The sequence below is a fragment of the Pristis pectinata genome, chromosome 6 (assembly GCF_009764475.1).
Source record: "Pristis pectinata isolate sPriPec2 chromosome 6, sPriPec2.1.pri, whole genome shotgun sequence".
Taxonomy (NCBI): domain Eukaryota; kingdom Metazoa; phylum Chordata; class Chondrichthyes; order Rhinopristiformes; family Pristidae; genus Pristis; species Pristis pectinata.
Window position 1 is genome coordinate 59283045 of NC_067410.1, and position 16858 is coordinate 59299902.

Below are 16858 nucleotides of genomic sequence, written 5' to 3' on the forward strand. Positions count from 1 at the left end.
ATGTACAGATAGGTTCACAGAATCTCATTCAATAAGACATACTAAATGCCAGACCAGTAGATATTCTCTGACTGTGACAATTATACAACAACTGTAGCACAGGATTCTATTAGAATCAGCAAATATTCATTTGGTGCCGAGGAGATGGGAAATACTGTCCACTGCACCACAAGGAATTCAGGCAAGCATGATAATGTACTTAATGGTACTTAATGTTACCGTGAATAGTTATTTGTGCACCTCCAACTATAACTGCTGATGATAATATGATAATCAAATTTTGGTATCATAATTCAGCCCTAATGGGGACTTGCATAAAGCACCACCCATTTCACATAGTACCAACATATTCTCCAGCACAACAGATGATGACGATTAAACGTTCTAACAAGAAATTTCTTACTATGGTGTAATACTGTTAACACAAGTACATAATACTGCCTTTTACATACTTTACCACAGGAACATACACAGAGTGGGGCCAGCATCCCCCAGCATAGTTATCGAAACCAAAATGTATAGTTATGATGTGGAAACGTGTGACTCATAACATTAATGGTTTACTGTGTCACACTTCCCTACCCCATCAAAAAAGCCTGCAAATTTAAATTCCTCCACCAGTTCCTGCTTTACCAGTAAGTTGACCATTCTGACCTGGGTTACTCACAACAAATACTGGCCATTACAGACTACACTACCTTGAAGGCAGTGCATTCTGGCTATTGTACACTGCAATTCTGGACTTCTCCATAAACCAATACACTGAAAATGTAGTTGGTGCAGGGTGAAGGGGAGGGTCTGGGTGAGATCAAAAATTTTAACTGTATATACAAGTAATTTATATATCCAACAGAAGACTCAAGAGAAATTTGTTTACCCAATGAGTATTTACAAGGTGGAATAGCTTAGATATATTTAAGGCAAAACTATATAAAAATGCATAGAGGAAACAGATAGATTACAGTGATACAATTAAATGGTGAAGGAACAAATCTGGAACAAATTCTGGCCTAGGGTCACTTGGGACAAATTGTCAATTTCTGTGCTGCTAATTTAATGTACTACAAAAGTCAGATAACTGGTAACCACGCAGGTGTCCTCTCCACTTTGTTCACAAGTACACGTTCAGCACTTTGTCATTGATGTCAAACGCTGCAATGACTAAACCTCCAAGGCAGAACAATATGCCAAGCTCAACTACTTGCTGACACATGTTCATAAAGTGCATTCCACCAATGCAACTGACAAGAGCATAGCAACAATTGAAATTAATTTTGCTAGATTCAAAATAATTTCAGGATTATTGCTTATCCAACTGTATTTGTACCAGTGGTTCTAAAGCTGTTCAAAATCATGCATTCAGTTCACTCATAAACCTTTGCTGGAAAAACAGCGAATTATTATGAACCTCATCCAATGGCTCCAACTAATGTAATGATACAGATTTACTGAGTTCGTCTACTACACTAGTTCAAGTTTTTACATTCCTCATACTTTTGCAGTTCAGATTTTAAGAGAATCAAATGTTCCAAGTAATACTTGGAAAATTTATTCAGAAGCAAGGTTTCACAGATAGAAGTTTAATTTGAATTATTCTTAAAACGATTTGCTGATAGGCCAGAAAGTGTCTGGGAATTGAAGTCGAATGTTCAGTATCACCAAGTACACATTTTATATTGTACTGTGTGAGCAAAATCAAATTGAACCTGGATTATGCTACGGGTGGACTGTAATGCTTTCGGACATGAAAGGTAACAGAATTTTAAAGACTATGCAAGTTGTAATTGATCAAAGAAGACAATGAGGTTAAAGGTCTGAAGACAAAGCTTGAGGTTGGAAGTCTAGTTCAAGGAATAAAAATCTAGGGAATGAGAAGCTGGCAAGAAGGTGAATGGAGAATGTGGTTTAGCGAGATGGAATGATTATGTTTGAGATAGTTTCCCCAATCTTCTCATAATTGTTCAGATTTCATACATTCCATTAGGTTTATAAACCTGGAGGGAGGAGAGGGAATTTTGAGAATTTGTATAACCTATAACACTCTCCATCAATGCTCAGACATGACAAATGGCCATTTGGGTACAGGTCAGGAAGGTTGGAAGGTTGCCAGGGACCTGTGGAATAGTTATCTTAGAGTCAATACCTATAGGAGAGAAAGACGATTGCTACATACAACAAAACAACAATACTTGAAGAACAGGCTGCAGAAAGTACAAGGGAGCTTTCAATTTATGTAGTTTATATTTTGGGGATGAGGATGCTAAAAAATGTATGAGAATAGAAGCACTTGTCACTCAGAAAAGATAAAAGGAAGAGATATTAATAACCAAGCTGCATTTTTTATGACAGCTTTCTTGTTGTCAGCCCTTATAATGGCAGTTTTTTTTAAATTCCACTGACTTTTTGACTTCTCATGACTTCGAGGTTGCTAATCCAGAACCATTACTAGCATCTGAGATTAGGTATTTAACCACAATGAGGGGATTTGGTTAAGTAGTTTAAGACATGGGCATTTGGTGCTTTGACCACTGTTTATCATTTACACAAGTAAGTTGCAGTCAGGCTTTAAATGACCAGTAACAAACTTTTATGAGAAACGGTGGTAGGGTGAAGTTCATGTGAGGGTATTGTACATATCAAAGACTGAGAAAATATGAACTTGCGGAATGTGCCTGTAAATGGTACATTAATTTGAACAGACATATAAGATAATGCATTTTGCTATGATAATTAAGAGCATGTATTTCTAGGATAATAACTGTATAAATGGTGTAGAGGTACAAAGTGATCTAGAGTACAGAAAGCAATTCATTAAAAATAGCAAAGCATGTTAACTCAGAAAATGTAAATTATCAACTGGATAATATTGCACTTAGATTTACATTTATGTGAATCACATTCAGAACAAATCAGTACAGAAGGTAAAATGTTTTATCAGTGAGATTAATAATTAAATTGTCAGAGGAACTAGGTACTGCAGCACTGCCTGTAAAGAAATATTCACCATGAGGCTTAATTATCAGACCAAACTCTAATCCAGACCAAATCGGTGCAGATATTAAGGAATGTTCCAGTTTGTTAGGGCTGCAGTCTACTTACAGAAATTGCTGCCCAGTCATTTCATAGTAACTGCCCCTCTTTCCACTTATCTTTGATTGTTCCACCGATACCTCTGGTTACATGCACCCCTAAGTAACCTTCCATCCCTATTTCTCTTTCCATCAGTTCCTCATGTTCAGTTCCTGATACAACAAATCTAATGGGTATGCCTCTACCTGAATTTTAATTTTGTGGAAATTGTGGATTCCACAACATTAAGCTCCTACCCTAATTTTGTTGTTCTGGGACACTGGAGCCAAATGCCATATCATTCACTTCCTCACACAGTGGCACTCTCTCCCCCTCTCACATAATCTCTCCTGATGTGTGATCCAGAAAATGGAGAGACAGCTGAGGGCGGCTTTGGCACATGAGATTTACAACTCCGGCCCAATGGAGGGTGCAATTGACCACCTGCAAAGATTTCAGGGAGTTGGGACCTGCTCCTAGGATTGGATCTGGTGATGTTGGGTCTGCACTCCCCATCTTGTGTGATAGGAGAAGCAGCATCCCTCATCATCCTCCAGTCCATCAGTGCTGAGTGCTGCCTGCCATATTTTCTGATCCTGACAGCAACTGATTCTTAACAGCAGCCACAAGTCAATATTATTAGCAGGTATAAAAGGTCATTTCTCCACCACCCACCCCCCCCCACCCCCAAAAAAAGTATTTTTGTAACTCTTGTTCTGCTATTGATTACAATTTAGTTATTACTTTTCTATAATTTTGTCTTGTTCACAATTTCAGATGCAATTTTTTTTTTGAAGTTCATCCAGCAATTTAGGTTATGCCTTAAGATTTATTTTTTAATATACTGTTACTACCAATCACAGCAACATAATTGCATTTAAAATTTTAAGGACTAACTGGACAAACATGTTCAAAGACATCCACATCGCTACAGTACTCATGCCGAGTGAAATACTGCCTTAAATCCAGTCAATTTTAAGCTGTTTTTGTCTACATGTAGTAATCCCTCAAGATTAAGCGGATTGCTCCATTCTACATGATGTCAGATTTTTGAATATTATTGCAATGCAACATTTGAACCTAGAAAAATTGTTGAGATGGACCAGCATGCTCAACTATTCAAAACTATATTTTCCACCAATAGTCAAATACCTAAAATTTCAATTTGTTTTAGAAATACTCAATGTTGAATAAAAACATTTCATTGATAGTTCAGTGAGATTATACACAACCTTGTATGGAAGCCATACAGAGGCTAGTGACTTCCAATTTCATCTCCTGATAAAACAGGGAAGATTGTCTTATGACAGTTGTTTGGAGTGGAGAAAAGGATTCAGGGGTTAACTCTGCATTACATGATAATACAGAAAAATGTACAGCTACAGCTGACAGTAGTGACAAGATGGATTAGTGCTTTATGCAGTCAAGCCAGACACAGCAAGGAATAACCAAACTAGTTGTCCACCATATTGGTTGGCATGGACTTGGTAGGCCAAAGGGCTTGTTTCCATGCTGTATGACATGTTTCTAACTATACTATCTAGTCTGCTCTCTCTACAGTTTTTCTCCCTTTCCCATGTCTACCAAACCAGCCTTCCAAGTTCATGCTATGCTCCAGCCCTGTACTTTCTGTCCACAATTTATCTTGCATTTCCAATGGCCTCTCCAAGTTCACTTGCTCCATGAGACCCACCTCCTATTCCTTTGGTTCTATTCCCATGAACCAACTGACCACCTAATCTCACTCTTGGCTCCCATGGAGTCTGATATAGTTAATTGTTCTTAGTATTCATATATTGTCCCCTTTTTGAACTTATCATCACGAGTCTCTCAAAAGCACTACCCTTCATCTCTCTTATCCTTGCAAACTACAGGCCCCAACTGTAACCTACTTTTCCTTTCCCAAGTGCTGGGATCTTCCAAGTTTGTACTCAACTTTCCCCAAAACTCCTTGGTTAAATCCATCAAATCAGATTTCTTCTCCTGTCACATTACCAAGATAACTCTCAAGGTCATTAATGGCATCCAAAGTTAACTTTTTCCTCATTGTTTGAGTTGAAGTATCTATAGCCTTTGACACCGTTGACTACACTATCTCCTCCATCATTGCCCAGCTGGGTGGGACTGCACTCATTTTCTTCTGGTCTATTGGATGATTACAATGGAATTAGCAGCAATATCTCCTTTCCCACACCATTACATCTTGCCTCTACCAAAAGCTCCTACTTGGTGACAACATATTTCTAGTTTTAACAGGTATCTACCTCATTAACTCCTTTCTTGACCCCTCCACGTCTTGAAATTAACTTTGATGGACTGGAGGAATAAAATTTTCTTCCAACTAAATATTGGGAAGACCAAAATCATAGCCTTCACTTCCTGCCTCAAAGCCGCACTCTAACAACCAGCTTCATTCTCTTGCGTGGCAGATGTCTGAATCTGAACTAGATAGCTAGCAGCAAAAACAAACCACTGGAGGAACTCAGTGGGTCAGGCAGCATCTATGGAGGCAGATGGATAGTCAATGTTTTAGGTCAAGACTCTGCATAAGTCCTGATGCAGGGTCTCGACCCGAAACGTTAATTATCCCATTGCCTCCACAGATGCCACCTGACTTACTGTTCCTCCAGCAGCTTGTTTTTTTTTCAGATTCCAGCATCTGCAGTCTCATGTCTCTTTTAAACAGTTAGCACCCTTACTGACACATCCAACTCCAGACAAGTTTCAGATCACATTATGGTTGCTCTTGCTGGCCATCTATTTCCACCTCCATCATCCAACTCTGACACCACCTCAAGCTCCTGCTGAAGCTTTTAATATGCCTTTGTTGCTTTGACAATTCCTACACACTTTGCCAGCCATCTCAGTAATCTAGAGATCATCTTAAACTCTGGTACCCATTTCCTACCTTGTACCACCTGTTCATCCACCAATGGTAATCCTTAAGACTTTACTTAGCCAGTGCAAGCCAATTTTCAATTCTTTGCTTTCTGTGGTTTTCCCATCTCTATAATCCCTCCAGCCCTAAAAGCCTTTGAAATAGTCACTCCAGAATTCTGGCCTCAAGATTATCCACAAATGTTTATCTTGCACTACTGAGGGCCATGTTTTTGACAGCCATGGCCCTAAGGTTTGGAATTCCCTTCCCACATTTCTCCCCTACTTCTCCTTCCTCCTTTTGGATGCACTTTCAAACTTAATCCTTTGACCAAGCTTTTGGTTATCTTCCCCAATATTACTTACATGGCTCAGTATCAAATTTTATCTGACAATGCTCACCTAAAGCTTCTTCAGGGTGTTTTGATACCTTAAAGGATTAATGCAAATCATAGACGCAGAATGACCACTTGAGTCACTATGAGACTGCCACTGCCAGTGGAACTGCACCCCAGCACACAGTTACCTTGACGGTGACAGAACAGAATATTTTACCAAAAATGGGCAGCTTGTTATTTTCAATGGGCACTGGACTACTGACAAAATGAAATCAGATTCTCAAACAATTAACCCTCACAAAAGTTTCCAAATCTCCCTACTACGGAATGATTTAAAACAGCTGAAAATACGACATCAGCTAGCCCAAGAACAGTTGATTTTCAAGTTTAACATGTGAAAATCAAAGCATTTCATGCCAGCCTGAAGCTGTGCTGCTCTTGATAAAATCAATGCTGCACTCCTCTTGATCCATAGCTTTTTATAAACATACATAATAAAAAATGTCAATGACAGGTGGAGCTGATTACAAACCAAAAAGATATCTTGAGGACACAGAGCATAGATATGGTAATAATTAGTACCTTGCATCTAACTTCAACAGGGAAGAGGATGTTGCCAATCCAGCTGTAAAGGAGGAGATGGCTACATCATAGAGAATAAAAATTTAGGAGAACGTACATAAGCCATCCAAGTAGAAATGCCATACAGTCCAGATGAAGCTGCTGAGGAAGCAAGGACAAAAATTGTGGATGTCCTGGCCACAATATTCCAATTCTCCTTCAAATTAATAGATAACACAAAAGAACTGGAGGATATTAAACCCACTAAAAAAAACAGTAGAGAATTGAGCCCAACAATTAAAGGACGCCTAAATTAGTGGCGGAGAAACCATTAGAAACAATAATTTTGGGTCAAATCTAACTGACATTTGGAAAATTAAATGAAAGTTAAAGACAAATAGTGTTTGACCAACTTGAGCAAGTTCTTTGACGGAGGCACTAGAAAGCATTAAAGGTTGTATGATTACTAACTTTCAAAAGGCATGTGATATGCTACAATATACAGAACTTTATTGAAAAAAGGGTGACTGCATGAATGAAAAATTGACTAAAGAACAAAATTGGCTGAGAACTCTAGATAATAAAATAGTTAAGAAAGCCTTGCATTTCTAATTGTGCATATTATGTTTTCAGATCATTCTGAAGCATTTTATAACCAACAAGGTTCTTTATATATTTTCTAATTTATGGAACATGAACTTTATTAGCAAGGCTAGCACTTACTGACCACCCCTGAACTACCGTCATCCTTCTGATATCTCAGTGCTGTTAGGTAAGGAGCTTTGGGATTCGAGCAGAGAGAGAGTAAAGAAACGGTGATATATTTCATGTCCAGATGGTATGTGGGAGTGGAACATGGTAATGTGCTTCCATACACCTGCTGCCCCAGTTCAGGATACTTGAAAACACTGTCCATGACACCTTTGATCATTTTGCGGATGACAGTAAAAGGATAGAGAGACAGAGCATAGAAATAGGCCCTTTACCTCACTGAACAACATCAACCACCCATTTATACTAATTCTAAATTAATCCCAATTGTTTTAAATTCTCCCCATATTCTTATTAGCAGCCCCAGATTCCACTACAGGAAGTCCCTGGGTTACGAACAGGTTCCGTTTTTGAGACTGTTCGTAACCCGATTTTGTATGTAACTTGGAACAGTGTCCGCGCATGTGCACTTGGCCCGGGGATCGAGGCCGTGCATGGCCCCAACTGCACATACGCACTTGGCCGGGGGGGCCGAAAAGGCTTACCACCACCGTGGTAGGATCGGGGGCCAGGCCCGCTTACAAACCGACCACAAAGGTCGGTTTGTAAGTACGGGCGTTCGTAAGTCGGGGACTTCCTGTACTCACCTACAGGGGCAATTTACAGTGGCCAATTAACCCACCAATCTGCACATCTTTGGCACGTGGGAGGAAACTGGAGCACCCAGACACTAGAATGAACCAGGGTCACTGGTGATGTGAGGCAGCGGTTCTACTAGTTATTTCATGAGAGTGTGGCAGCTAAGTAGACTGGATTTGTCCTGCTTTATGAGGGATACTTTCCACATTGTTGTTTGGCTGCTTGGGTAGTAACAGTCCTGCAACAGCTTGGCTAATAGTATGTATTGTTCTGGAGCAAGTCTTCAACATTACAACCAAGATGTTGTTTTGCTTGAAGTGTATTCACTGTTGTAATGCAAGAGAGTGTTGTTCAAAATCATGAATGACTTGGAGTAAATATGGAAAAACTGGTTTCCAGAGGAAGTATTAACCACAGCACAAGTTTGAATGTTTACCAACAGAACCAGAGGCAATATTAGGAAACATTTTTAAAAACAAGGCAAATTGCTGTGACTTGGAAGGCATACCTGAAGGGGTAATGAAGTAGATTTGACAGTTTGGAACTGGATAAATACTTCAAGAAGAAAAACAAATTACAGAGTTAATAGGAAATGTGGTTGAATTGGATTAGTTGTCTGCCTCAGCTCATCTGTCCTGCTGTAGCTTCGTGTCAAATATCTTGAAATATTTTACATTTTAAAAGTGCTATATAAATGAAGTGGTTGTTACGATCAGTCACAAGCTCCCTCTCAAGTTTGAAGTTGATCATACTCAACCTTCACTACAAAAGTGACCATTCTTCTAAAATACTTAACTGGATTTAGGCATTGAGGTTGAGAAGTGTGCTATAGAAATACAAGTCTTGCGACTTATTTCCTGAACTGAACTTACACACACTTTGTCTCTAGAGATCAAGGATAGCAAGTAGGTTATAATACCCAGGGGTTGTGGGAACAGCAATTATTTTGCATAAAGAGGGGATCACTGACTTCCTACAGGGAATAGTGTCAGCAACAAAATGAACAATGCACAATATTGTCATGTCCAGTAGGAAATAGTGTACTTCATGGAGTAGGGACAATTATGAGCTGTTACTGCCCTTCTGAGTCCATCAATGTATTAAAGAAATGAAATTAACCCTCAGTTAACAGTTTTACTGCATAATAGTATTAAGATTTCAAGGCTTGCAGGAGAAAGAATCACACCAATCTCACAGGAATTAACAAAAGAACAAATGTACTAAGAAACCACAGCAACCATGACATCAAAACAACAAATAACTTTGCAAATCTGAGGAAGCTGCTTTGTATAGTCTAGGAAGGCAATGACTTAACCAAATGAACAGTGTAATGCATCCAAAATGTACTGAGAAACAGCCGAAATTGTATTCGTGTGTGCACAGAATAATACATATTTTATATCTACAAGACTGAATTTACTAATTTTACCTTGATTCTCTGTCAGACTTCATATCCTAGTAACATTTTCTATAACAGTCAACCACGTTATCTACATTGGCAAACCTGTTCAGTTGGTTACTTTTGAAATTATTAATATTCTGGTGACTACAATTAAAAACATAACTTGCTTTTATACTGGGTTGGGAGGAATGTTAGTAAAGCTGAAGGTTTCCTTGACATTGGGAGCCGGTAGCAATTTATTGCTTCTAAACCCAAATAGTTTTGTGAATAATTTCTTATTAACCTGCTGAATCACATCAAGCTCCCTTAGAAGAACATAATCTACTTAGAAAACTAGTTAATTGTAAAACAGGTCAGGTCAGTAATTCTAACTCCGCATACTTCCCCTAGGTAAAATGGGTCACTTACAAGAACATAGCTGGGATTGAGCTTTTCCTTTTAAGCAGAACATTTTCTGGGCTTGAATTTTTTTTGGGTTGAACTGATTAAAAACTGATTCTTTCAAGCAAGACAAAGGGAATTATTTTTGCTGATGTAACTCCTTGCTAGCAATAAATATCAACCACCTCCTAAACAAAAACTAGCCCCCTTTCCATCATCTTTGCCTTAATAATTCCTCCAATTTAACATTTTGACCATAACTTTCTGCAATGGATTCAGTGCCTATGACCACAACTATCCACTGCTGTTGCTCAATAAAAATGAAATTTCTCAAGATCACGCCATTGAACAGAGGCAGCTTCCAATACACTTTGGCTTACTGGAATTTGTCACAAACACTCCAATAATCCTTTTCTCTTTAGCAGGTGAAAATAATACAGTTTGCCAGATGAGGTTTGGGGTATAAACCAAAAAGTGCAATTTAAGTCAATGGCAGATATATGTGCAGAACTGGAAAAAGTAAACATATGGAGTAAAAGGAACATATTGAAATAACTGCAAGTGCAAATTTAACTTGGATGGTATGACATTATTTTTCTACTGAGACATGGAAACTTGGTCAATATTGGAAACTAAATAAACTAAGCCTACAGAAAAGATTGAGATGATGGCAGAAGTGGAGGAACCTTTATGATTGAGAATGAAGACATTTGAATAACAGGAGGTAAGCAGGCAGTGGAAGTTTTGTGAGTAGAAAATAAAAAACATGTAACGTTGTGCTGGTAGAATACACAAATTAGACAAAGATGTGGCAAAGGCAGATTTGTTTTAATGGGGTTTTTAATTTTCCATACTGGTTGAAATCAACAGACTAGCTCGTGCTTGAAATGTAGGAAATTTCTTGTATGCGTAAAAAATAGGCTTCTGCAACATTATGTCCCACAATCAACAAGTTGGCGGAGTGGAAGGCTACAATTGATTTAGTTGATTCCAGACATAGTTAATAACCTAACAATTCATTAGCATTTATCTAATAATGACTACAGCACGACCAAATTCAACATGGTGTTTGAAATCAAGGAAATCAATTATGAAGATAGTTTTAGGCGAGGCTGACTTCAATGGAATGAAACAGACATTGCCTGTATTAAACTGGAGAAAGGTGTAAATGGGTAAAACAACAGAATATCAAAGGAAGGTATTCAGAAAGGAAATTGATGTAATCTCTTTATTTTCCTGAGGAAGACAAAACACTAAAATAATAATGATGCATCACTAAAACACAAAAAGGGATAACAAAACTAAAACAAAAACCATATGAAAATGCAAAATTTCATACAGATCTCTGCTTCTGGGACAGAGACAAATGGGTCAAGGTAGATAGCAAGAGCTACAGGAGTAGGGAAAGAAATTTCCAATGGATATCAAAATCAATATACTGGAAGTAAAACTAGAAACAATTGGAAATACTCTGCAGGTCAGGCAACATCTGTGTAAAGACAAACAGAATATTTCATCAGAATTGGGAAAACTTAGTAGTATGATTTTACAGTTTGAAAAATGTCAAGGAGAGGCAGAGAGAACAAAAAGATAAGGTCTGTGATAGAGTGGAGTACAAGAGAATTGTAGAAATGTTACAACACAGCAGTCCATTCAGCCATCACGGCTGTGTCAGTCTAAACAGAGCTGGCCAACCTATTCTCAATTTCCATCACAAGTCTTCAGTAATGCAGGTCACTATTTTTCAAATACCATTTTAATGCCCTGAGAATTTCTACCCTTCCACGTAGTAGGTTTCAGCCTGTACTTCTTTTTGGGCGTTTTTTTTTTCACCCTTCAGAATCTCTCTAATCAATCTTTCAATTAACATAAATCAATGCCTTCTCATTTTTAACCCACTACTATTTAAACTGGAATCAGGCAGCTCCTACTTACTCCATCTAAGCCCTCCTAATTTTATACACCCAAGTCTTTTCTCAGCCTTCTCTGTTCCAAACAAAACAAACGCAGCCAATGCAACCTGCAAATCTGTTCCACATCTTGTCCAGTGCATGCATTTATTTCCCATAGCTTGGTGACCAGATCTATAAATGGGCCTGATGTAGCATTTCTAGTGTTGCATACAGAGAGATTGAATAACCCAAGTGGTGGAGATGCCAGCTGAAAGAGGGTGGTAAAAGTGTGACTGGAAGAGGTGCAGGTAGATAATAAATGAAATCTAAAATACCAGAAAGGGAGAGGATAAAGAAGAGACATGATGGAAATGCAACAAGAGTGATCATCTGAAATTGCCAAATCCAATATTTAGCCCCGAAAGCTGTATTGTGCCAAATAATACACCTATAGGTGGTGCTATTCCTTGGGACTGAACTTCATTGCACCAGTGTTGGACCCCAAACAAAGTGGCAGCCACTTGGAAGCTTATCCTTGCAGACTGAAAAGAGGTGTTCTGTGAAATCTGTGTGATTTTTATCCATTTGGGCGGCCAGGAGCAATGAACATATACCTGTGATACTATAAACAAAAATAGAGAAATGGCAGACATGTTGAATAATTACTTTACATCAGTAGGTTATATTGAGGAATAGGATCAGCATGCCTGAAATCTCAAAATTAACATTAGCAACAATGAAGAAAATAGTGACATTGGAGAGTGTCAAATTCCAGGACCCATCTCAAAAGTTTGAAAGAAACTAAGTGAGAACATTGGACAATTATAGTTAAGCCATCTATAATATGCTCTCAATTGAGCAAGCATTCCCTCAGATTACAAAACTGACTGGATATCCATGTCACATTTGGACAATCATGTCATACTATCCAAGTTGAATTTGCACTTGTGTTATTTCAATTTATTCCATATGCGCAAATGTTTGTCTTTTTCTCATTCTACTTGTCACTAGACTATTTTAAAACAGCGAGGAAGAAACCAGGGAATTAGAGATCAATTATCCCAACTTCAATTATAATAAAATTACTAGAGTCTATAATTAAGGATAAAGTGACTGAATAACATGACATTTTTCGGCTAATCAAACAGAGAAAACATGGATTTACAGGGTTTATCATTCCTTTATAGTTCAGTGATTAACATAATGGCAGGAAAATCATTTATTTGGATGTCTAAAAATTATTCCATTTATTAATAAAGAAACCATTAGCTAAAGTTGAAGCTCATGCAATTGAGGGCAAATTATTGACCTGATTAAGGAAGTGGCTGATTGGAGGAGACAGAGCAGGAATAATGGCCAGATACTCTAATAGGCTGGATGTGAACAGTGGCATTCTTCAGAAATGTGTTAGCACCATATATGTTCACAACATGTACACATGGCTTTCTAGTCCAGTTTACTTTTGTGAATGGCAGAAGGTTCAGTGGAATGGTAAGGGGTATGGATGAAAGTACTTAATTTACAAAGACACATAAATAGATAAAACAAATGGACAAAGTTTCAATATAAGCAAATGTGAGAACTAAAAAGAGAGAATGGATAGCTTTCTAAATGGCAAAAAAAGCTAAGGAACCAAAGAGGCATATTATTAAAACAATCAAAAAGTCACATGGAATCCTGGCAATTCTATCTGAAGAACTGCAGCAACATAAAGTGCTAGTTCAACTGCACCTGATATAATGCAAGCAGTTCTGATCCCAAATCGTTGGAAGGATACACTGCCTGGAAACCAAAAATTAAATTCCAAGGATATTACAAATCAAGGTTAAGGATAAAGGCAATAGAGAGAAACTATTTCTGTTAGTTAAGAAGCTTGTACTAAAGAGCATAACTATTTGTTAGTTAAGGAGTATTGGACTCCTTAACTAACAAATAGTTATGCTCTTTAGTACAAGCTTTTTAACAGAGCATTATCCGAACTAAAAATGGAGGATTGGATCTTTCAAGATTGAAGTTAGGAGTCACATATACACGCAATGAGTGGTAAAAGTTTTGAATTGCAAATGATAAATGATGCTGAGTCAATGGTTCATTTTAAATCAATTGATCAATCTTTGTTAAGCAACATTCACTTTGTTGAATTTAACATATTGAATGAAATCGCTGGACTAAAACCTGGAAGTTACATTAATTTATGGCATCTGATAAATGCATAACAGAATTTCAAACTCTGATGAAAACCTGAGGTTTTGCACTGAAGGATTTTAAGAATATATACATTTACTTAAATTACATGCAAGACATTTTTTTGCATTGACTACAATGATATTGCCATGGCCACACTCATGGTTAGTCAACAATTTTAACTGGACAATAATGTTCTAAAGAAAACAACAATAATTAATAGAAAATTTTCACTGATGGATCTTCCTAATTAAATACCTATTATATCTTGTAAAAACAATTTCTAGGATTAATCATCTGTAACAGTCAAAGACTCTTTCCACGTATCTGTAAAACAAAACAGGCAGTTTGCGCCAATAGAAAAAACAGATAATTTTGGAAATACAGAGCAGCATCTGTAGAGAGAGACAAATAAAGTTAACAATTTGAAATGTTAACCTTGGCTTGTTTCCCTCTCCATGGATGCTGCTTGATCTGTTGATTATTCCCAACAATTTGCTTTTATTTCAGATTTCCAGCAACTGTATTTTTTTGAACCAAGTCTGCTGACTCAGCTTCAACTTTTCCTTCCCCATTCACCCACTAGGGTAGCAGATACGGTTAACATAGAAGAGGCTGCAGATATATTCAATGACTATTGTAATCATTTTTGCCAGTTAATGTATGATGTGGTAATGCAGGGAGAATAAAATGGGATCAGTGTCGGATGAGTGTAAATGGTTTCTTGATGATTGGTGTGTACTAGGTAGGTCAAAGGGCGTGTTTCCATGCCATGTGGCCCTGAAAGTTCCAGAAGACCCATCTTGCACACGTTCTCAGACCCGCTTCCACAAAACCCAGCCGTTTTAACTCCAGGATTTAGTTATACCAATTACATCACTAATTGCTGTTTCTTGACTGATTGCATCTCTTAATCTTGATGATTCCTCACCATCATTAATAAGGACTAAAAGACTCAGTAGTATTGGTTACAGTGGAGCCAACACTGATGGGATCTGAGATGACTTACATGTCTACACTCAGACTGATTAGGGTAATTCTCGGTAATTCACTCACACTCTTGCTATCTTTCAGCCACATGAACACTTTAAGTCCCTTCAGCAGATCACATGGAATGACAAATTTTTTTTTAAAAGCAAATTTCTTCTAAGTGAATGCTGCTGCTCTTCATAGTGGCATCCTTGGTATCTTTGACATATTTGAAACAAGCTTTCAAATGGCGCAAAAACAACCACAGGCATACATCTTCAACCAATCTAATTAAATGTCCATCCTGATTGGACTTCCACGATTGTGGTTTCCATTTTATGTTTAAGTCCTGGACAGAATTTCTGTAATCAACACTGCTTCTTACCAGCCGATTTATGGGATCAAACAGAAAGTGCTTGAAGTTCACAGACTGCAATAAACTGTCTTGTATAATGACTCCTTATCAAATAATGAGGAAATTTAGACAGCACAAGTACAGAACTGATCATATTCAAACTAGTGTGGAAGAAACTGCCATCATAGATCCTGTACACAAGCATGAGAAAAATTGTTACCAGCTGCTGATACATTTTCACAATTCAATTGGTTGCACACCCATCCAGTGAACTTCTCCACTCGAATGATTCAACACAGTGGTCAGCTGAAATCATTAGAACTCAAGCAAACATGGGTAGGCAGGTGAAACAGGGGTGCAGGTATGTTAAAGTTGATACAGTGCCAATATTTGTAAAACATATCACAAAGAAGAATCTACAGGGTGGATACCTCAAGTACTAGAATGGATTTTCAACTATTTATCAAATTAGGGTGCTAATTAAAAAAAATTCTCAGTTCTTGACACTCTAAAGACACAAAGGAAAGCTTCAATCAGTAAATAAAAAGTTTTTCGACACACTACTGGGGGCTTTTACTATAAGGTGCGAGGGGGGTCCATCTGGGCACTGCCAACTCACATCAGGGTCCCCCCTGGTGGGCGCCAATCGGCCGGTTCACGCCGGGAGCCCCTGCCCACACGTGGCAGCCGGCTCGGGACGTGTCGCCGGCTTGACTTGAACTTGACCAAAATGGGAGCTCCAAGCCCTCTACTTGCGAGGCAGGAGGGCAGGGAACGGGAGAGGAAAAAAATACCCAGGAGCAGCCACAGCCAATAAAACGCCAGCAGCTGTCTCTGCTCCTACCTGTAAACTGAAGTCTCGAATGTGAGCCATTTCCATGAGGGCCAACACTGGTGGTCTCGGAGGGCGAGGGCTGCAGCACAACCTCCACGCACAGGCTCAGGGAGACATCACCACCTCCGAAGGCCGCCTCCAGCCTCCGCAAAGCCCGTCAGCTCCTCAGTGTTTGGGTCTCCAGCCCTCCTGCTGCCCACCGACTGCGCAGGCGCAGGCGCGCATGCCGCAGAGCAGGCCGGGAGTCGGAGTTCTCCGACGGGCCGGCCACCGCTCCCCACTCGCCGATGACGAAAGGAGGAGGACTACATCTTCCGGCATGCACCGCAGTGGCGCGGAGGTTCCGGTCTGGGTAGGCCGCCTCGGCTGGCGTCACCACCCTCCTTCCCTCCCCGGATCTCCCCGGAGCGGCCTCTCATCACACCGACAGTGATGCCGCGGGGTGTCGGCAGCTGGCAACGACCTTTGACGTTCCTTCAACGTCGTGAATGGCTTCGTCAAAGGAAATTTGACGCCTAAACCCAACCCCAGCGAGGAACCCAGCGGGGATTTACAACACCAACTGTGACGGCCAACCGAGAGGGATTCCAGAGCCAAGGAATGCCACAGGCTGCCCAAACCCTCTAGGGAGAAGAAACCCAGCAG

The 16858-nt window shown here is 39.1% G+C and overlaps 1 protein-coding gene across 2 annotated transcripts in view; it reads right to left on the reverse strand.

The window, feature by feature from the left end:
- stk25b (serine/threonine kinase 25b) overlaps positions 1-16492 on the reverse strand; it is a 48126-nt gene extending 31634 nt beyond the window's left edge. The window contains exon 1 of one of the 2 annotated variants that reach the window (XM_052018475.1): positions 16223-16492. In XM_052018475.1, coding sequence (XP_051874435.1) covers positions 16223-16258 — 36 coding nt within the window. In that variant the 5' untranslated portion in view covers positions 16259-16492. The remainder of the gene's footprint in view (positions 1-16222) is intronic. The other variant, XM_052018476.1, reaches the window with a different exon arrangement.
- Positions 16493-16858: the final 366 nt, after the last annotated feature.